The sequence below is a fragment of the Anabrus simplex genome, chromosome 1 (assembly GCF_040414725.1).
Source record: "Anabrus simplex isolate iqAnaSimp1 chromosome 1, ASM4041472v1, whole genome shotgun sequence".
Taxonomy (NCBI): Eukaryota; Metazoa; Arthropoda; class Insecta; order Orthoptera; family Tettigoniidae; genus Anabrus; species Anabrus simplex.
This window is the reverse complement of record NC_090265.1, coordinates 498,560,677-498,583,477: the sequence shown is the minus strand read 5'-3', so window position 1 is coordinate 498,583,477 and position 22,801 is coordinate 498,560,677. Positions and strand designations below refer to the sequence as shown.

At 38.6% G+C, this 22,801-nt stretch overlaps 1 protein-coding gene across 1 annotated transcript in view; it reads right to left on the bottom strand.

Moving 5' to 3' along the window:
• The window catches only part of LOC136857016 (uncharacterized), a 227,929-nt gene that overhangs the window by 99,097 nt on the left and 106,031 nt on the right, over positions 1-22,801 (bottom strand). The window contains exon 4 of the mRNA XM_067135358.2: positions 3,246-3,372. Within this exon, the coding sequence (XP_066991459.2) occupies positions 3,246-3,372 (127 nt within the window). The remainder of the gene's footprint in view (positions 1-3,245; positions 3,373-22,801) is intronic.

Below are 22,801 nucleotides of genomic sequence, written 5' to 3'. Positions count from 1 at the left end.
TTTGGCCCACCTTGTACATTAATTATTATTTTCCAACTCCAGTTTCCTAGGTGTAGTGTACACTCGTGATCAGAAGAATTCCAGATGAAACGGAAAACAGGCAACATTTGGGCATATATATTTTGGCCAACCCTGAGGATGTAGGAGAAGCAGGCGAGGCAACATCACGTGTGTTCATCTTCCAGGAGGTGTGGCTTGTGAGTTACGCACTCAGAGGACACTCACAAGTACATTTTTTTGGAAACTGATTAAGATGTTTCTATGGTTAAACATTCTCATTCTGGCTATACTGGCTTCTCTTAATCAAGGAAAACAATAATTAACTGTAATTTAATTGTGAAGAAATGTTCACAATGTAATCCCGCCCAAAGACATATGGCATTTAAGTGTTTGATCAGCACTGACAATAACTCAATACGAACGGTTTTTCAAACACCTTTGTGTCTTTGATGATCAAAATTATTTAGTGCCAGGTTATTTTTACTTTGGTTGTTGAGGATAAAATAATAATAATAATAATAATAATAATAATAATAATAATAATAATAATAATAATAATAATAATAATAATAATATAAAGCATATATTAATTGAACTTTGCATAGACTGTGGGCTTATTCTTGACACCACAAGAATTAAGAGAAAACTGCACAAGTTAATGACCTGGAAATGCCCTAATGTTAAAATGGGTGAGTTTCAGATAGACCATGTAGTAATGGATAAAAAGTACCACAAAGAAATCTATCATGTCAAAGTCCTTCGTGGGGTGGACATCAATTCAGACCTCTATATTTCAAAGATAAAAATCAAGTTAACCCCAAGACAGAAATACAAACCCCCAAAATCCACTAGGAGGAGGAAATATGGCCCCAGCTACTTAATAAATAATGCATTGTATTCAGAGAGATCCAAAACAAATCGAAGCCACAAATTGGAAATGATTACTGGTAAACTGAAAAACATTGCCGAAGAAATTGCTCCTATTAGAAGGAGAAAGAAGCACACCAGGTGGAATGAGAAATATGATCTGACAATACAGAAAAGGTACAAAGCACAGCTAAATGACCAACAAAAGAAAGCTGAAAAATTTCGAGAAGAACTAACTTTTGCTAGAACACAAGCGACCAAAGAAATTAGAAGAATCAAAAGAGACATCAAAAAGACAACCCAAACATCGTACACGAGTCATTCAAACAACATAAGACAAAGGATTTTTACAGAACATGTAGACAATATCAAACAAAGTATACTCCACCCACACTCATGATGAAATAAAAACAAGGGAAATAATCAAGAAAAAGCTAAAATTTTAGCCGATCATTTCAAAGTATTACTAAATGCTGAGGAACCAAAAGAATACTTAGAATTTGAGCCTTATCCAAAAAATAAAACACATCTAGAAAAGGTTACACCACCAGATTTCAATGAAGTAATCAAAGTGATTAGTTGGCTCACAATCTACAAGGCAGCAGGAGAGAATCAAGTCGTTGCAGAGCTGTGGAAGAATGCAAATTAACAAACACTTCAAAACCTCCACAAACACTTCATACACATCTGGAATTCTGAAAAACTGCCTGAAGAATGGAACACAACTATAATTCATCCAATACACAAACAGAGTGATAGACTGGATCCAAATAATCACCAGGGGATTTCTTTACTTGATGTCACATACCATAAGATCCTGTCTAGAATTATCCTAACAAGAATTTAGGAACAACTCGACCAAGAACTTGGAGAATATCAGGGAGGATTTCAACCTGGAAGAAGTTGTCCAGATCAAATCATTAGTCTTAAGTGGATCATGAAACATCAAAGAGTGAGAAACAAAAAGGTAGTCATCACTTTTGTTGACTTTAAGAAAGCATACGATGGTATCTGTCATTCATTAATCACTGGCCCGGAGGAGTGCGACAGGCTTTGGCAGCCGGCAAAATTTCTATCCTCGCCACTAGATGGGGGATTCATTCATTCCATTCCATTCCATTCCTGACAGTATCCATCGTGAGTCATTACTTAAAATCCTCAAGGAATTTGGATTACACCAGAAACTTATCAACCTTATTGAAATTACCATTAAGAACACTAAATCAAAAGTTAAATTCGGAGGGGAGTTGTCTGAATCATTTGAAATCCGGACTGGACTTTGACAGGGTGACGGTCTCTCACCATTACCATTTAACACCACACTAGAGAAAATTATGCAAGAGTGGACTAAAAAAAGCCAAACAAACATCAAGATTGGCAAAAATATCAAACTCAATTGCCCGGCATTTGCAGATGACCTTGCGCTGCTCCCAAATAGTGTAGAAGAGGCTAAACACCAAACTGAAGAACTCGAAAATATAGCAGCAAAAGTCGGACTACAAATCTAATTTGAAAAGACGGAAATGATGGCATCCTACAACTGACATTAACAACTATTGAAATGTATCCTTGGTATCAGTTACCTACAAAATTTTCTCCAAAGTTCTACTTGAGAAGACTTGAAAGACAATCACCTCATTGGAGAATACCAGGCAGGTTTCAGATTTCTTCTTGTAGGTTGGCCAAGTGATACTAGTTAGGAATATTCTGTAGCTGCGTTATATGGGGTCTACCAATCCTCCTTCACCTCGTTCTTCCCTTATTTCTATCCATCTCCAAACTGTCTTAAGACTGCATGGTATTGCTTGTGCTATTGCTTGGGGGACCATGTGAGCCTCCCACATACCAATAATACGTCCTCGATTCACCTGTGATAGGATAGGAGCCATCTTATTACCATGTTACAGTATAACGCCGGAATACACACAGTGTATTCAGCACTACCTGTTCACTCCCTTCCCCTCCTTTTCAGTACTGGAGTGGCCTTCAACACTATCCCTTTACTCTCTCCCCTCGTTTTCAGTACTGGAGTGGGGCAGTGTTGATTGTTTATGTCAGGACACTTAAAAGTATCTTTGCACAACAACCAATAAGTTAGAGGTCAATGACGCATACTACATAGTTCATTATTACCACAAAAATTAACATAAGCATGCAATTTTTATACATTTTCATAAATAAATAAAAATAATCATTTCACTGCAATAATAATTGAACACAGACACTATATTGCATATCTTGAAAACTTGGAATACCCAACAAATGCTATTCACATGGTGCTAAATACTTGTAGCTAATGGAATTATATCAGGAGGAGAGGGAAACAAATTCTGCACAATAGCAGCAGTAATATTGTGCAAAGCTACTTGTGTACTTACAAGTGAGCAAAAAGGCGTGTGCTCATTCCCAAAACATCAGAGAGTAGATGCAGGAACCACATCATCACTTGCAGAGCAACCCTTCCCCAGTGTCCCACATGCTGCCTTATTGGACGACACACCAGCACTAGAACAGAAAAACATGGGTCAACACCACCACCAGTTGACACAGCTGACAATAATCAAACAACTGAATTCAACCAAGATTTCTTCACAGATAATAAGATAACACGCATTTTGATGGTACATCTTTGCTAAAGAGATGAGAAGCAAAAACTTAAAAGTATCTTTGCACAACAACCAATAAGTTAGAGGTCAATGACATGGAAGGACCAAGACAGCCACCAATAGGTTTAGTTTATGACCTTTTATGAGAATCTAGCAAAATAAGACCACTTCTTTTTAACATTCTTAAGTGCTGCCATTCTGTGATCAAATCTATATAATTATGATCTTGCAGGTACAGTCAAATATCTTGTGACACCAACAGGGATTACAATTGGGCAGCTTAAAAACAAGCTCTTTCTATAGATCAATAATAGAGTGTCAGCCTCTAAATCCTACGATTGTGAGTTCAAACTCAGCAGAGGTAGTGATATTCTTGAAGCCAGAAGAAGTCCTGTAAGTTCACCTAGTCCTTTCTTAGATTATTTCAAAGAAGTTGCAAATTTACTGAACATCTCCATTGGTAAATTATTCCAAACTCTAATTTCTCTTCTTATAGAAACACCTGTTTGCCCCAATTTGTTCTCTTGAATTGAACTTTATCTTCATATTGTAATCTTTCCCACTTTTAAAAACTCTATTCAAGCTTATTTGTCTACTAATGCCATTCCACACCATCCCTCCACTGACAGCTTGGAACATAATACCGCCCAGTTAAGCCGCTCGTCACCTACTCCCAAGTCTTCAATCCCAATAATGAAATATTTTTGTAAAACTACTCTTTTTCAGCCTCCCCTGTGAACCATCTAACCTTGCCGTGGTGGGGAGGCTTGCATGTCCCAATGAAGTGGGTAGCCGAGCCGTAGGTGCAACCACATCGGATGGGTATCGGTCGAGAGACCAGACTAACGAATGGTTCATCGAAAGGGGGGTAGCAGCCTTTTAGAAGTTCCAAGGCAGCATTCTAGATGACTGACTGATATGGTCTTGTAATACTACTTAACAGGCTTAGCTATGTTGATACTGCTACATGGCTGAAAGCAACGGGAAACTAGAGCCGCAACTAACACCCGAGGACATACACCTCTCTCTGTATGAAATGTACTGATGATGGCTTCCTCCCGGGTAAAATATTCCAGAGGTAAAATAGTCCCCATTCGGATCTCTGGGTGGGGACTACACGAGAGGGAAGATAGATACTGACATTCTGCGAGTTGCAGTGTGGATGTTAGAAATTTGAATCATTTTGGTAGGTTAGAGAATCTGAAAAGAGAGACGGATAGACTAAAGTTAGGTGTAGTTGGTATAAGTACGTTGGCAGGAAGAGCAGGATTATCAACACAAAATCTAACAGGGGAAATGCAAAAGTTGGTTTAATAATGAATAAGAAAATACGGCAGTGGGTAAGCTACTACAACCAGCATAGTGAAAGGATTATTGTTGTCAAGACACCAAGCCAATGCTCAGCACAATAGTGCAGGTCTATGTGCGTACTAGTTTAGCGGATGATAAAGAAATCAAAAGAATATACAAAGAAATAGAAGATTTAATAAAATATGTAAAAGGTGACGAGAATCTAATTGTGATGGGAGACTGGAATGTAGTAGTAGGCCAAGGAAGAGAAGGTAACATGGTACAAGAATTCGGATTGGGACAAAGGAATGAAAGAGGAAGCCGGCTGGTTGAATTCGGCAATGATCATAATTTAGTCCTTGCTAACAAACACCACAAATGATGGCTGTATACATGGACAAGACCTGGAGACACTGGAAGGTATCAAATGGACTTCATTATGATTAGGCAGAGATTCAGAAACCAGGTGCTGGATTGCAAGACTTTCCCAGGAGGAGATGTGGACTCTGACCACAACATGTTGGTCATGAAATGCCATCTAAAAATGAAATTGAAGAAAGGAAGGAATGCAGGAATATGGGATCTAGACAAGTTGAAAGAAAAGTTTGAGGGATTGTTTCAAGGAACATGCAACACAAGGACTACATGAAAACGCTCAAGGAAACACAGGAAACACAGGAAACACAGTAGAGGAAGAATGGACAGTTATGAAGAATAAGATCAGTAAGGTTGCTGGAAAAAAGTTAGGAAGAAAGGGAAGATCAACTAAGAAACAATGGATAACTCAAGATATACTAGACCTAATTGACAAAAGACGTAAGTACAAGAATGCAAAAAATGAGGAGGGCAGAAAGGAATACAGGTGAATAAAGAATGGAGTAAACAGAAAGTGCAGGACAGCTAAGGAAGAATGGCTGAAAGAGAAGTGCAAGGATGTTGAAGGTTGTATGGTCCTAGAAAAGGTAGATGATGCATACAGGAAAATCAAGGAAACCTTTTTGAGAAAGGAAAACTAGGTGTATGAATATTAAAAGCTCAGATGGAAAACCGCTTCTAGGGAAAGAAGACAAGTCAGAAAGATGGCAGGAACATATCCAACAGTTGTATCAAGGTAAAAAGTACATGATATGGTTCTGGAACAAGAAGAGGCTGTTGATGCTGATGACATGGGGGACCCAATTTTGAGGTCAGAATTCGACAGAGCTTTGAGAGACCTAAGTAGGAACAAAGCATCGGGAACTGATGACATACCCTCAGAATTATTTGAAAATATTAGCTACTTTGTATGTGTTCTTGTTGACGTAGTTGATAACTACGTACTTTTCCCTGTCATGCGTGGTGGTTTTCTGGGCATTTTTCTTATGTTTATTTAACAGTTTATCTACTGTGGTCGGAGGGTGGTTGTTTTCTTTCGCCATTTGTTTAATTATTATTATCTCATCATTGAAATCTGTTGTGATCTTAGGTAAGGAAATAGCTCTGTGTACCATTGTGTTCAGACCTGCTATTTTGTGCATGTGTGGGTGGTTTGACTCGTTGTCAATAATGTGTGACGTCTGAGTGTACTTCTTGTATACTAAGACAAGTTGCACTATTCCTACTGATTGTTATGTCCAAATAGTTTATTTTCTTGTCAGTTTCTAGTTCCATCGTGAACTTGATGGTCTTGTGCAAAGAACTTAGTGTGTTTAATAACTGGTGTGAATTAGTGATGTCATTATCATATATGCAAATTACATCATCTACGAATCTGCTCCATTTTAAGATTCCATTGGAATTATTGCCGTTTAAGAAGGTGTTTTCAAAGTTGTTAAGAAGATGTTTGCTATTATACCTGACAATGGTGAGTCCATGGCTAACCCTTCGTTTTGACAATAGATTTTGTCATTGACTGCAAAGCAATTTTGGTTTAATGTTGTTCTAAGGCGGCTAATAATTTCCCTGGTTTCTTGGAGAGACATTTTCTTTGGGTAGGCTTTCTATAATTCTAATGTATTCTTCTATTGGTATATTGGTGTACATGTTGGTGATGTCAAAGGAAATCATTCATGTCAGTTTATTTAATTCTTTAGTTAGTTCTAGGCTGTTTTTGATTGATCTATCTTTTCTCATATCGAAAGAAAGAAACTGCTGCTAGTTGCTTTACGTCGCACCGACACGGATAGGTCTTATGGCGACGATGGGACAGGAAATAGCTAGGAGTGGGAAGGAAGCGGCCGTGGCCTTAATTAAGGTACAGCCCCAGCATTTGCCTGGGGTGAAAATGAGAAACCACGGAAAACCATTTTCAGGGCTGCCGATAGTGGGGTTCGAACCTACTATCTCCCGAATACTGGATATTGGCCGCACTTAAGCGACTGCAGCTATCGAGCTCGGTAAAGAAAGAAACACAAGACATCTTGGGCAAAGATGGTCTTCCTGAGCACCTTATATTCATTCATTCCAATTTAACATGCATACCTTCAGGCATTAAGAAATTGCAAGAAAAAGGACTGTCCCTTCACATTTAGTACTGGAATTGTTGTACAAGTCGAACGATCACCAATGTACCTAACAAATCAAGTTTTCTCAGAAAAAATGCGGAGTTAAGAGTTTAGTGTCCTATATTACTTTGGTGGGGATGATCCTGAACATCAATATGGAATAGCTGTGCTCCTTTCTTCTGATGTGGTGAAATCAGTCATTGATTAAATTAAGGGCAGTCCTCCTAGGCAGTCCCCTCCACAATCTACTGCAGCTATCGATGCACCGTCTATCTTCACTTCCCCTTCCCACTCCCCGCCAAAACATAAACTCATCCACACTCACTCATATAATACAAGGAGTGCAAATAGAACAATAAGTAGTTCTCAAGAGGCTAGGAGTAACACTAGACAATTACGCAGCAGAAAGAAAATTAAGTGACAATTCCTTCGAGAAGAAGTTTATACAGAATTATAATCAAAACCATAAACATATACTTTTTATCTTTCATTACAGATATACCAACAAGCCCAATTTGGAACATACGAGAACCATTCAAATTCTATCTCACATTAGAAAGTATTTATTCACCAACAAGTTTGTTCATATACAATATTCTCGTATTGAAAACATAAAATTATTGCCAATACATTTTGTACAAATGTTACTCCAGCAACATGGAGAATAAGTTAAATGTTAATAACATAGGCAATTATCAACTGTAGAAAATTGTTAATATAGTTAACGAAGTTTCAACGACAACCATACAAGTCAAGCAACATTGAATCAATACAATTAGCCAGATCTCAAAAGGTTTTTTAAAATACTTTTAAAGGATGTTCACCAGATGAGTTTCGTCATTAAAATGTTAGATAAATTTTAGACAAATATGATTTAACTTAAAGACATAATTTTATTGTCATATGACTTGTAAAATATTATAAGAATTGTCAATCAGGTTTACAAGCATAATTTTATCCAGTGGAATAGATTCATGATCTTATACAGTATAACCTTAAGTAAATGATAATTTGCTGATGATGCTCACGAAAAAGGAGCGAAACATGTACCATATCAAAAACTTAATAAATATGTAAGTTTATATTACATCATTATTGTACTGAATAGGTGGTATTTAACAAAATTATGAGAAGTTGTATCACAAGTAGATCTTCAATATGGACAAAAAATGAAATTTATAACCTGCAACATACCACCTAATCGAGCAGCTTGTCTCCTTTCTCCCAAGTCTTCCCAGCCCAAACTTTGCAACATTTTTGAAACGCTACTCTTTTGTCGCAAATCACCCAGAACAAATCGAGCTGGTTTTCTTTGGAGTTTTTCCAGTTCTTGAATCAAGAAATCCTGGTGAGGGTCCCATACATTTTTTTTTTTTTTTTTTTTTTTTTGCTAGGGGCTTTACGTCGCACCGACACAGATAGGTCTTATGGCGACGATGGGTCCCATACAATGGAACCATACTCTAGTTGGGGTCTTACCAGAGAGTTATATGCCCTCTCCTTTACATCCTTACTACAACCCCTAAATACCCTCATAACCATGTGCAGAGATCTGTACCCTTTATTAACAATCATATTTATGTGATTACCCCAATGAAGGTCTTTTCTTATATTAACACCTAGGTACTTACAATGATCCCCCAAAAGGAACTTTCACCCCATCAATGCAGTAATTAAAACTGAGAGGACTTTTCCTATTTGTGAAACTCACAACCTGACTTTTAACCCCGTTTATCATCATACCATTGCCCACCGTACATCTCAAAACACTAACGAGGTCACCCTGCAGTTGCTCACAATCTTGTAACTTATTTATTATTCTGTACAGAATAACATCATCTGGAAACAGCCTTATCTCTGATTCCACTTCTTTACACATATCAGTGATATATATAAGAAAACATAAAGGAATTCCCCTCTTAATTATTACAGGGTCAGATAAAGCTTTGACTACTCAAATTCTCCAAGTTCTAATTTCCAGAAATATAGCCACCCATTCAGTCACTCCTTTTTTCCAGTCCAATAGCACACATTTTTGCCAGTAATCTTCCATGATCTACCCTATCAAATGCCTTAGATAGGTCAATCGCAATGCAGTCTATTTGGCCTCCTGAATCCAGGATATCTGCTTTTTCTTGCTGAAATCCTACAAGTTGAGCTTCAGTGGAATAACCTTTCCTAAACCCAAACTGCCTTCTGTCAAACCAGTTATTAATTTTGCAAACATGTCTAATATAATCAGAAAGAATGCTTTCCCAAAGCTTACATGCAATGCATGTCAAACTGACTGGCCTGTAATTTTCAGCTTTATGTCTATCACCCTTTCCTTTATACACAGGGGCTACTATAGCAATTCTCCATTCATTTGGTATAACTCTTTCAACCAAACAATAATCAAATATTTCAGATATGGTACCATATCCCAACACATTGCCTTTAATATATCCCCAGAAATCTTATCAATTCCAGCTGCTTTTCTAGTTTTCAACTTTTGTATCTTACTGTAAATGTCATTGTTATCATAGGTAAATTTTAATACTTCTTTAGTATTACTCACCTCCCCCATCTGGACATTATCCTTGTAACCAACAATCTTTATATACTGCTGACTGAATACTTCTGCCTTTTGAAGATCCTCGCATACACACTCCCCTTGTTCATTAATGATTCCTGGAATGACCTTCTGTGAACCTGTTTCTGCCTTTAAGTACCTATACAAACCCTTCCATTTTTCACTAAAATTTGTATGACCACCAATTATGCTTGCCACCATGTTATCCTTAGCTGACTTCTTTGCTAGATTCAAATTCATAGTAAGTTACTTCAATATCTCGCTACTTCCATAACCATTTCTAACTCTATTTCGTTCCAACCTGCACCTCCTTCTTAGTCTCTTTACTTCTCTGTTATAATATAGTGGGTCTTTACCATTCCTTACCACCTTTAAAGGTACAAACCTATTATGTACAACTAGTTGAACAGCACAGTGAGGAGAAAATGCACGGGGGACAAATTAACTTCAGCTGGTGGAAAGATGAAGGGAAACAGAATATCTACAGTAGAAACAAACTTGTTCAACCCCCATAAGGATATCAAGGAACTTGCAGGGAAATATCGCAGCCATATAAAGCAATACTGAAGGATGCCAATAGCAATATCTTTGTGGGAGCTGAAGAAAAGCTGAAGTGCTCAAAGGAGTAGGTTGAGAATCTATTTAATCACATGTGACCAGGCAAACCACCTTATATATATTTATTTATTTATTTATTTATTTATTTATTTATTTATTTATTTATTTATTTAATGGTATGGTGATTACAAACTATATACAAAAGACAAAAGTACACTTTACTTTATCGTCCAAGCTTTTCAGCCACTTAATTAAATTTGGAGAGAGACTGAACAATTCATCAGGAAATCCAGAGTATGAATGAAGAGGGCAGCATTGGACGAGATGTTTAACTGTGTGTTCTTCTAAACTGCATTCGCACATTGGTGAGCTGATCAAATGCCATTTGTACAGGAAGTGGTTACAACAGCAATGAATGCAATATAGTCCTGATATAACAAAAGAGGAAGGATTACATGAAATCCAGCTCCAGAAGAAAGATAAAACTCTTTATCTGGACAAAATACATGCAGAAACTCTCAAACTCATTGCTCACGGGGATGGTTGAGGCCTAGTTTTTTAAAATTATTTTTATTTTATTTTATTTTAGAATTTGCTTTATGTTGAACCAACACAGATAGGTCTTATGGAGACGGTGGGATAGGAAAGGGCTAGGAGTAGGAAGGAAGCGGCCATGGCCTTAATTAAGGTACAGCCCCAGCATTTGCCTGGTGGGAAAATGGGAAACCATGGAAAACCATATTCAGAGCTGCCGACAACATTATTCTAACACAGTCGGGCATTAGTTTTTTGTTCATGGCGTAACAGAGAAAATCTAGCACTTAATGTGACTAACAAAACACAACAGAGAAACTGTGCACAACTTATTTGAAATTCTGAACGTAACAAGATCTTTAACTTTACACATAAACTTAGAAACAATAAGTCTGCCAGTTTTAATGTTATACAATCACCCCCCTTATTTTCAACATCAATGCCTTCATACTTAATTTTACCGACAAAGAGCTCTTAGACACTCCTGTTGCTTCTCAAATTCTCGCTACAGCTGACAGCATGGTCACTTTATAAATTATCTCCCTTGCTTGTGCAAGCAGCTTCTTGTTTTTTACTTTTGAGTTCACAGGTGGCATTATCTTGAATATAATATTGCAGTCACTAAATCTATTTATAACTAACACTAAATGGCTTTACTTCTCGCAATATCACTTATCATAACATAATAAGGAACGACCTTCATAGCTTGTCCAGGGTGGCTATAAATAGGTGAATTTAGCATTGATACATAAATACTAAACACAGCCTAACAATTTTTCTTTCGGCTGTAAATGAACCATATATTAGTATTACTGCTAAAACAGGGTGAACAAATTTTACTTCCTTATCTCCTTGGGAAACAAGTCACTTCAACAAAGCTACAATTACCAGGCACGGTGATGTCGTCTGCCTGTCAACAAGCTCTGGCTCATTCTGGGATGAAGTTCTGCTGTGAAATGAGAACAATGACAGAGGCCAGCAGTGATCGCTCAGAGATGTACTGAAGCACAAAAGATTGTAGTAGAACTGCTTGGCTATTCCACACATGCGCAGAATCTCTCTGTCTCTTTCTTCCTTTAGTTGTCTCCCTTGCGCAATAACTGTCGCGCAGATACCATGACCCATCTCTACTCATATCTTGGCACCACCATAAACAACCAGTGGGATCCTCCTCATGAGGTGAGGTCTTGAATTTGAAAAGCCAGGGCAATTTTCGTTAATCTGTTTAAAATAATAACATTATTCGCTTTACGCCCCACTAACTACATTTACGGTTTTCAGAGACGCAGAGGTGCCGGAAGTTTGTCCCGCAGGAGTTCTTTTACATGCCAGTAAGTCTACCGAACACGAGGCTGGCGTATTTGAGCACCTTCAAATACCACCAGAATGAGCCAGAATCGAACATGCAAGTTGGGGTCAGAAGGCCAGCGCTTCAACCGCCTGAGACACTCAGCCCGGCATAATCTGTTTAAAAATCATGGGTTAGCAATAATTACGAAAGTCAGACTTCTGTGCTGCTATGTGTCTCTACCCACTTTTATTATGCTAAAACATAGACTCCGACAGTCATTACGTAAACTATTGGAGGGTTTTGAGAAACAGTTGTAGAGGAGGATATTGAATGTACCATGGACAAATCACGTCACAAATCCTGAGATTCTCCAGAAAATGAAGAAAGGCAAGGGAGTATTGACCACCGTGAAAACAAGGAAATATTCAATACCTTGGACATATCATAAGGAATGAAATGGAATGACGTACTATCATGTGTGACTTGATGATATGCTTGAGTGGTGATATTTCAAGGATGACTGGTAAAAAGGTACAGTGTTATCCAGGAATAAAAATTGAACAGCTGTCACAGCAGGTTGAAAGAGTGGAAGATAGCGACAATGTGCAAGTGTTAGTGCTTGATGAAGGGACCAATGATCTTAGAAGAATATGTACGTGCAGTAAGGTGGTACATATTGAACTGGTCAGTAGTTTAACATCAAGTGAATACATAGCCACCATGAAACAATTTACAGCTCGTAGAGGCTAATGTTCCAATGTGTATTCTGATAATGGGACTGATTTTGTTAAGGCTAGTAAGGAATTGCAAGAGCTTCATAAACTACCTCAGATGCACACTGGGTACACATATACTTACCTTGCTATGTCAGATAGAAGCTTGTTTGAATTCAAGGCTTTTAAATGTGTTGTCCAGTAATCCTGATGACCCCGTCCCCTTAACACCTGGACATTTCCTAATTGGTTCTCTAATTGTTTCCTTTCCAGAGCCAGACTTAAGCAATGTCTCACTGTCCCAGCTAAGGAGATGGGAGAAGCTACAGTATTTCTTACAGCATATATGGTAAGATTGTCCACCAGCTACCTCAGTGGCCTTCAACAATGCCAAAAATGGAAAACTATATATCCCAATGTTTCTGTTGGTGCTGTCATACTCATTAAGAATGAGAACACCCCACCACTCCAGTGGAGGATGGCTGCTGTGGTTAAGACCTATTCTGCTAGTGATGAAGTCGTGTGTGCAGTGGATGTTAAAACTTCCAAGGGGATTTTTAAATGTTCATTGAGTAAATTAGTATCGCTTCCCACAGATGAGCAGTTGATCTTGATGGATCAAAGGGGGCAGGATGGACAAGATATGAAAAGTTTTGGACAGATGTGGTAAACTTGTGCCTTTTTTGGTATTTCGTTATGTTAAGGTTAGCAAGATAAGAGACTATATATCATGGCATCTTGAAGCTGTTGTATTGTAATCATGTAATATACTTGTATTTAAGGAATAAATCTGGTAATATCTGGTGAATCAGTGCTTATTGGCAAACTCCGCTACACTGTTAAGTTTAAGTATCATATCCAACAGTGGAGATGTTTGGATTCATATTGGTAAGTTATTGTGCTTCTTGTTCACTAAGGTTAAACAATGTGCACTTGAGTATTTGTCTGAGATTTCTTTGAATCCTATTCGTTGAATCTTTTCTTAATTACCTTGAATTAAATATCTCAGAAACATAATTCAGGTTTTTTTGAATTTAAGTTTCTTTATTCATTATAACAGTGGCATTGGCTTTGTCGACTTTTGTCATAATTAAATCATTGTTACTAACTTTTTGTGTCAAAGAGTCTGTTTTTCTAGGGAATTGGGGATTATCAATTTACTTTTTTCTATTAGGTTAGAAAATTTTTTCCAGACAGTGAACCTAATTTCAACTTGGTTTTATAACGGCAATTTCTGAACAGCACCCTTTGCTGCAGATGTAACAGTGATTGCGTCCTTCAATTTAAACAAACTAGGCCTTTGTCCAGAATATTCATTTCTGTGCTGTTAAATTGTGAGTCCAAAAGATTTATTATCGGATTATGAAATTTTGACTGTTCTGGTTGAATGTCATTATCAAGTTTTTTATTCAGAGATAAGTTTTGTCAACGTTTCTATAACAAATACGAAGCGTGTTTTTTAAGTAAGGTCTGTTTTGTTGTAGACACTAGTAGTTCGCACGCATATCGCAACGAGCGTGTGCGTCATGTACCGGCATGCCTTGGGAACAACTGTGCTCAGTTTCAGCTCTGTACTGTTCTGTTCTGTTAAAATGTTCAAGACTATCAATTCGCGTGCCGCGTGCGAGGTACAGTCAGTGATATGGTTTTTGTCAGCAAGGAACCTGTCTGCTACAGAAATTCATCGACACATTTGCGAAGTGTACGGTGATGCTGTTATGAGTGAAAGCAAAGTGCGTAAGTGGGTACGACAATTCAAAGATGGCCGTGACAACGTCCATGATGAGGACCTCTCCAGCCGCCCTTCTTTGATTACAGACGATTTGGTGGCTTCAGTTGAAGCGAAGATTCGTGAGAACAGGCGGTTCACAATAACAGGTATCTCAAAAGAATTTCCTGACGTGTCGAGATCAGTGCTTTACAACATTGTTTCTGAACACCTGAAGTTTAGGAAACTGTGCTCCCGTTGGGTCCTGAAACTCCTAACAGAGGACCACAAAAACCAAAGATTTGAGTATGCGATGAAGTTCTTGACTCGTTATGACGAAGAAGGTGGCGGCTTCTTGAGTCAGATCGTAACTGGAGACAAAACATGGGTTTCGCATATCACGCCCGAATCGAAGCAACAGAGCATGGAATGGAGACACACACACTTGTCTGTAAAGGTGAAGGCCAAACAGACTCTGTCCTAGCGCAAAAAAATGGCGTCGGTGTTTTGTTGGTCGAATTCATGCAACGAGGAACCACTCTCAATGCAGAAGCATACTGCCAAACCCTGAGAAAGCTACGCAGAGCGATTCAAAACAAAAGACGAGGCATGCTGACAAAGGGAATTGTCCTTCTCCATGACAATGCAAGACCTCACACTGCAGGTCAGATCCGCAATTTATTGGACAGTTTTGGATGGGAAGTTTTAGACCACCCACCCTACAGTCCTGATCTTGCGCCGAGCGATTACCATTTATTCCTCCACCTCAAACATCACCTCAGTGGCAACCATTACAATGACGACGATGACGTAAAAACGGCAGTGAACTCTTGGTTATCGGAGCAGGCGGCAAGTTTCTATAAAGAGGGTACTTTTAAATTGGTTATGAGGTATGATACGTGTTTGAACAAACTTGGCAACTATGTCGAAAAATAGAGTGAAGTATGTACTTTCTGAAAATACATTTACCTTTTTGAAATAACCTTTCGTTGTGTACTTATTTTCAAATGGACCTTACTTAAAAAACACGCCTTTTAAGTATTTTTTATCTAATGTGATTTTTTTTTAAAGTGTGCTAATTACTGTATCTTTTCATTGGCAAATTTCTGAAAGGAGTTTCATTTTAACGGGATTAGCACAGACGAAACTTTCAGATGCTTACACAAGTGACAATACGGGCTTAACAGTGAAATTTGTTTCTTGCAGGTGGGATTAAGTCAAGGTGCAGCAAAGCTAATACAGTGAGCTTGCATTTGCAATTAACAGTATTCTGTAAGAAGGAAGTCAGCTCCCAGACAAAACTGTCTTTACATCGGTCTGTTTTCAGACCAACTTTGCTTTACAGGAGTGAAAGCAGGGTGGACTCAGGTTATCTTATTCATAAGTTAGAAGTAACAGACATGAAAGTAGAGAGAATAATTGCTGGTAAAAACAGGTGGGAACAATGACAGGAGGAGGGTACTCGGAATGAGGAGATAAAGGATAAGTTAGGAATGAACTCAATGGATGAAGCTGTACGCATAAACCAGAATCGGGGGTTGGGTTATGTGAGGCAAATGGACGACAGGTTACCTAGGACAATAATGGGCATTATTTTGGAGGATAAGAGAAGTAGAGAGAGACAATGATGGTTAGACTCAGTTTCTAACGATTTAAAGATAAAGAGGTATAGAACTAAACAAGGCCATAGAACTAGTTACAAATAGAGGATTGTGGTGGCGGTTATACCCTATGTGAAATAACCTGGGAGATAATTTAAATACCAAAAACACATTGTAAATGCGATGGTACTGTCTACCTTTTGGTAAAGCGTTAAAAAAGCTGTTTACTTTCAATTTATAACTGATACTCGTGCATTAAAGTACCTTTTAAGAGGGGCAATGTGTTAACAGCATAACAGCCATTGCAGTATTCAGCAGCTCATTTAGCTAACATACAACCCATGTCCTTTCTGTTTACTGCAGTGTTCCGGGTGTCATTGGCATTCTAGTGACTGCATATTATTATGATTTTTCTTTCGTGCTAATATTTAGTAAACAGAGCTCAATAGCTGCAGTCGCTTAAGTGCGGCCAATATCCAGTATTCGGGAGACAGTAGGTTCAAACCCCACTATCGGCAGCCCTGAAAATGGTTTTCCGTGGTTTCCCATTTTCACACCAGGCAAATGCTGGGGCTGTACCTTAATTAAGGCCACGGGCGCTTCCTTCCCACTCCTAGCCCCTTCCTGTCCCATCGTCGCCATAAGACCTATCTGTGTCAGTGCGACATAAAGCAGCTAGCAAAAAAATATATATTTAGTAATATATCATTATTAATTAAGTTGGTAGCCAGTCTTTGTTTTCGTGTTTAGGATTTAGTTAACTGTTTTAATTTATGTTTACATAACCTTTGTTAAATGATGATGCTTGTTGATTAAAGGGGCCTAACATCTAAGGTCATCGGCCCACCTTTGTTAACATGTTCAGTACCTGCTTCTGAGCGGGACACTTGAATGCCTGGACCAGCCATTTTCATGCCCAGCCCTCTTAACGTGCATTACTTAATAAAATTTACCATTACTCCTGAACTATAAGTGTTAGAAACATGATACTTTGTGCTAACCTCTAGTAAATATTTAGGGTGTGATATCTGGTGTCACAGGCTCCAAAATACGTCTAATTTTATACAGCCTATCTGTACTTTCGGCATAATGATTACTGTCACTGTAGTGAAGAAAGGAAAGAATATGAAGGAAGCGTATTCGGAGCATTGTTTTAGAAAATATCGGGGTATGAAAAACAGGGTCTTCGGTCCAGTACATTTTTATATCAGGAATTTGGAATAATCGGTTTCCACGATTGCATGAACGAATTCTTCGTGAAAGGCCGGGGCGCCACGCCTATCACTTGACTCGTGTATAGATTGGTCTGCTCACACACATGCTGATAAAATTCGTCATTCATGAAAATACTCACCGAACTCAAAATATCCTGCTCATTTTCTGTTTGAACATTTATACCTGAATTCTCTCTAAATGACGGAACAGGTGGACAATAACTAGGATGATATATATCAGGCATTTCACTCTCCTTTATAGGCCTATTGGATTCGGGAATCGGAATTTCCTCGTCACTTTCACTGTCTGAGTCTATTTCAGGAATAAGTTCATCACCAGAATCGCCATGGTGAACAATATCTGATAGTTTTCTTCCATAAGAAACTTCGTTTTATAAGCCATTATACTTCACTCGGTAAGAACGACACGCACTGCATTGAAATCTCAAGTACCGACTTGACACGCGAGGAAGTGCTATTCCCACTAAAACAGCTAAGATAAACATGAGCCCACTCAACGTGGGGGTTATCTCAAAAATGTCAACCAACTTCCTGCTACAACCAGTAATGCTGACTAAGGTGTAAGAATACATAGATGACGAATATAAACAGCATTACTTCGCGCAGAACATTAAACGTCTTACGCTGTCCATGGCCCGCAGCATAAGAGCAAGCTTAAACGTCTTACGCCGTCCACAGTACGCAATGAGTTAAAGTTCCGTGTAGAGTGAAGATGGGTGAGCCTGGTCCTTCTCATGTAAAACATACAAGGGGAAAAGCACTGAGAAGTGGAGAAAAACAGTGTGTTCTCAACGGGTTTTAAGAAGTTCAGTGACACAAATCCTGATAGCCTATATGAGTATCACACCCTCTTTTACAAATTGCTAATAATGCCCTAGTAGACCTGCCTGCCCCCTCCAATATTTCCGCTTGATGAAACTTTGGATCACTCCTCGGCCTTTGTTTAATAATTCAAATTGCCGCTACCACTGCCATTTCTAGAACTAGTATTTATCATGCTAAAAAGGAACTTAAAACTGTAGGAGCAGTTGTTTCACCGGGGGGAAAAAGGCGGAATAAAACTAAGTTAGTGGACAAGTACGATTGTTTCACTAAGGATGCAATTCGGCAAAAAGTTTACGAGTTTTTCTTTAGAAGTGAAATACCAACAATCGACAACATCTTACGAGTCTGTGAAGAGTGATGAAACCTTGCCTTCGTTTTCGCGTGCAACAGTTCATAGGCTTTTAAAAACCTTAAACTTCAACTTTATGTTACGTAGTCATCAACCACTTCTTGTTGAAAGGGAGGAAATAGTTTTGAGGGAAGATCAATTTATTACTTGGATGAGTCTGGTTGAATTCAGACATACCTCTGCAAAAGTATGGAGTGATAAAACTATCAAATCCAGTAAGGACTCATTCTTAAAGGGATTATCAAGCGGCTTTAAATAATCCTTTGGGGAAACACTTGATGATTACACATATTGACAACAAGAAAGGTTTCATGGAAGGAGGGTTACTGTGTTTTGAATCTAACTCCACAAAATACTATCACGAGGAAAAGAACTGAGATTTATTCGAAGAATGTTTTGTGAATGTATTCGTCTTGAAGCCAATGCGGTAACTGTTATGGACAATGTATCTTACCATTTGGTTAGAATTGAGAAACTGCCCAATCAATAGTGGAGAAAGGAAGATATACTTGGATGGGAAGGGAATCCCTTACAAACCAAACAGTGCCAAGTTGGAACTTGTTAATGTCATCCCGCAGCATATTAAGGACTTACATACCTGCCAACTTCACAAAACAAAAAATCAGGAGATTTAGAGGTGAAAATCAGGAAAAACTGGGAGGAATCAGGAGATAAAATTGCTCAAAACTGCTTATTCTACATATCTTGCGCAATACAGGAGTACTATGGTACCGTATATTATAACACTTATTGTCTCAAAACACGACTGTTGTTATATGAGGCTCACAGGAAGTATGTGAGCGAGATAATCGGTCTCTGATAAGCCTACCGAGAATAGTATGAACTCATGCCCCAGAAGTGTGGAGCAGTCATGCGCTTATATGCCATTACTTAGAAATGCATAGATTAATATACTGCATCTCGCGCCCGCACGATTATGAGAAGCGCAATATTATTTTTGTCAAGTAATAAATTAAAACTCGCCAGAATTGTCTCCAAATGGCTCCTAAAATCATTAGGAAATTCTGTCACTAAATTACTAAAACAGACTCCAAATCTAGCGACTAGTCTCTAGAATAGACTAGACTGATGCGAACGAACAGGAACATAGCACGCGAGAACGAGAGATTGACAGTCGATATATGCGTCGCGATACACAGGTTTCAATAACCATCGCACATTCGACCGCATTTCTCGTATTAATAAACGTCGATATTTTTCATTTCAAAGAGGCCAATGAGCAAAGGACTTTCGGCCACTTGCATACAAAGCTGAAATGGTGGGATTTGAAAACAAATGTTCAAAGTTCACTAAAATAAGCTAAAATCGGGAGAAATATTAGAATAATCGGGAGGCGGGAAAAACTGTCGAAAATCGGGAAAGTTGGCAGGTATGGACTTATGAGGCGCGTATAGGGTACATGATATCGCATTGCAATCGGGAAGCAAGTTTTAAGGTTACCTCGGTACCAATGTTCTTTAAATCCAATTGAAAGTGTGTGGAACCAAGTTAAAGACCATGTGGCTAGGAACAACAAAACTTTCACCCTTGCAGAAGTAAGAAAACTGCTGCTCGAAGGGATTGACGAGTGACACCTCAAAATTGGGAAATATGTGTAAAACACGTCATCGAGACAGAAGAAAAACGAATGTGGAATATAGACTAATTATAAGACAATGCCACTTAACTGATAATGATAAATGTGAACGACTCTGAGTGATGGCGATGACGATATGGAGGGGATTGAGTAACTTATCTTTCTTCCGCAGGTGAGATTGGTGAGTACATTAACCTTCAGAATTGTAGTGAATATCATCTTGATTCTTTCTGGTGATTGTATAAATGTTGTATTCTCCTTATAACATGTTAGTTACAAATTATTTGAACTAGTTATCGATCTCGCAATTCCTTGACCGATGTTTTAATGCAACTAGTAATGCAACGTGCACGTGGACGGACTTGTTATTCTTATCTCCCAGGTAATTTGAGATAGGATATAGTAAATTCACAGAGGCTTGCAGACTGAGCCCTGAAAGGCGTAACAGACTATAATGAAGATGTATGTATGTATGTATGTATGTATGTATGTATGTATGTATGTATGTGTGTATGTATGTATGTATGTATGTATGCATGCATGTATGCATATACGAGAGTCGAGTCATAAGCCATGGCAACTATTTTTTTTATATAGATGTTGATTCCCAAAGGGAATCTGCAATATTTGTTCCGAATGAGTAAATTTATAATACCAATATGAATGGTCCATTATTGGACATTATAAATTTTCCAGCTAACTCATTCCTGTTTGCCAGCGTTTCGCCCCCATGTGCTAGGCTGGGCTCATCAGTTGGTACCTAGCACACCTACCAAGACGCTGGCTAGTGCATACTGTGGAGGCCACTGTGTAGGCTAATTGTAGCCACCGGCAGTGCCAATGCACTATGAGATACTTTGTCTCCCTATCAAAAACTGATGCCTGCTTGGCCATCAGATGATATAGATGTTGATTCCGATAGGGAATCTGCAATATTTGTTCTGAATGAGTAAATTTATAATACCAATATGAATGGTCCATTATTGGACATTATAAATTTTCCAGCTAACTCATTCCTGTTTGCCAGCGTTTCGCCCCCATGTGCTAGGCTGGGCTCATCAGTTTTTGATAAGGAGACAAAGTATCTCATAGTGCATTGGCACTGCCGGTGGCTACAATTAGCCTATGCAGTGGCCTCCACGGTATGCACTAGCCAGCGTCTTGGTAGGTGTGCTAGGTACCAACTGATGAGCCCAGCCTAGCACATGGGGGCGAAACGCTGGCAAACAGGAATGAGTTAGCTGGAAAATTTATAATGTCCAATAATGGACCATTCATATTAGTATTATAAATTTACTCATTCGGAACAAATATTGCAGATTCCCTATGGGAATCAACATCTATATCATCTGATGGCCAAGCAGGCATCAATTTTTGATAAGGAGACAAAGTATCTCATAGTGCATTGGCACTGCCGGTGGCTACAATTAGCCTACGCAGTGGCCTCCACGGTATGCACTAGCCAGCGTCTTGGTAGGTGTGCTAGGTACCAACTGATGAGCCCAGCCTAGCACATGGGGGCGAAACGCTGGCAAACAGGAATGAGTTAGCTCGAAAATTTATAATGTCCAATAATGGACCATTCATATTGGTATTATTAACTATTTTTTTCTCGCGAACAGGAGGCAACACAGAAAATCTAAGATATGCATTTGGAAAAATAGGGCATGTACTTATGCATAGTGCCTGAAGACAAATTCTGACTTCAGGAGATTCTCGTAGGAAATTGACAGAACACAGGCCATTGATAAACATTGTTTTATTATGGCATAGACAGCAAATACACAAGACTACGTATATAGGACAGGTCTCCACTGGTTACAGACCTTCGAAATAATCACCCAAAGTTTCCACTGTGCGTTGCCAGCGGTGGGACAGGTGCTGAATACCACTCGCTGCATTTGTATCGCTAACGTGTGACACCTCTCTCCGAAATGCTGTTACGATGTCCTCTTTGTTAGCAAACCGTTGTCCGCGAAATGGCTTCTTGACTTTGGGGATTCGATCATAGTCACACACCTAATGCTTCCCGCAGCTCGTCATGGCACTGGCGTGCATTTCTGCCACGGAGAACTGCTATTTTAATATACGATCGTTGCTCCTGCTTGTTGACTTCACTTTTGTGATGCTCTCACTCGCACACTGAAATTGGGGGCATGCTTAGACCCACACTGTTGTTTACATACACCATCTAGTGGCATCATACGCAAGTACATACCATACGTTTCAAAATGCATATCTTAGATTTTCAGTGTTGTCTCCTGTTCAAGAAAAATAATAGTTGCCATGACTTATGACGACCTCCGTATAATAAATGCTAGATTCAACAGAAGAAAATACACAACCTGTCACGGATAGCTCAATCTTGTAATTCAATGAACAGGTCATGATTCCAACAGTGAACTTGGCAAGAAGCCTATGAGGGAGCGATGGCACTATCCTTTCACTTAATAATTACTTTATTAATTTAAAAGATTAGCTTAAAATTAAGTACAGCAATCATAAACTTTCAAAAGAAATAACATATTATAATGATCTCTTTCTAAAAAACTGTCTTTCTGTCTACTTTCTT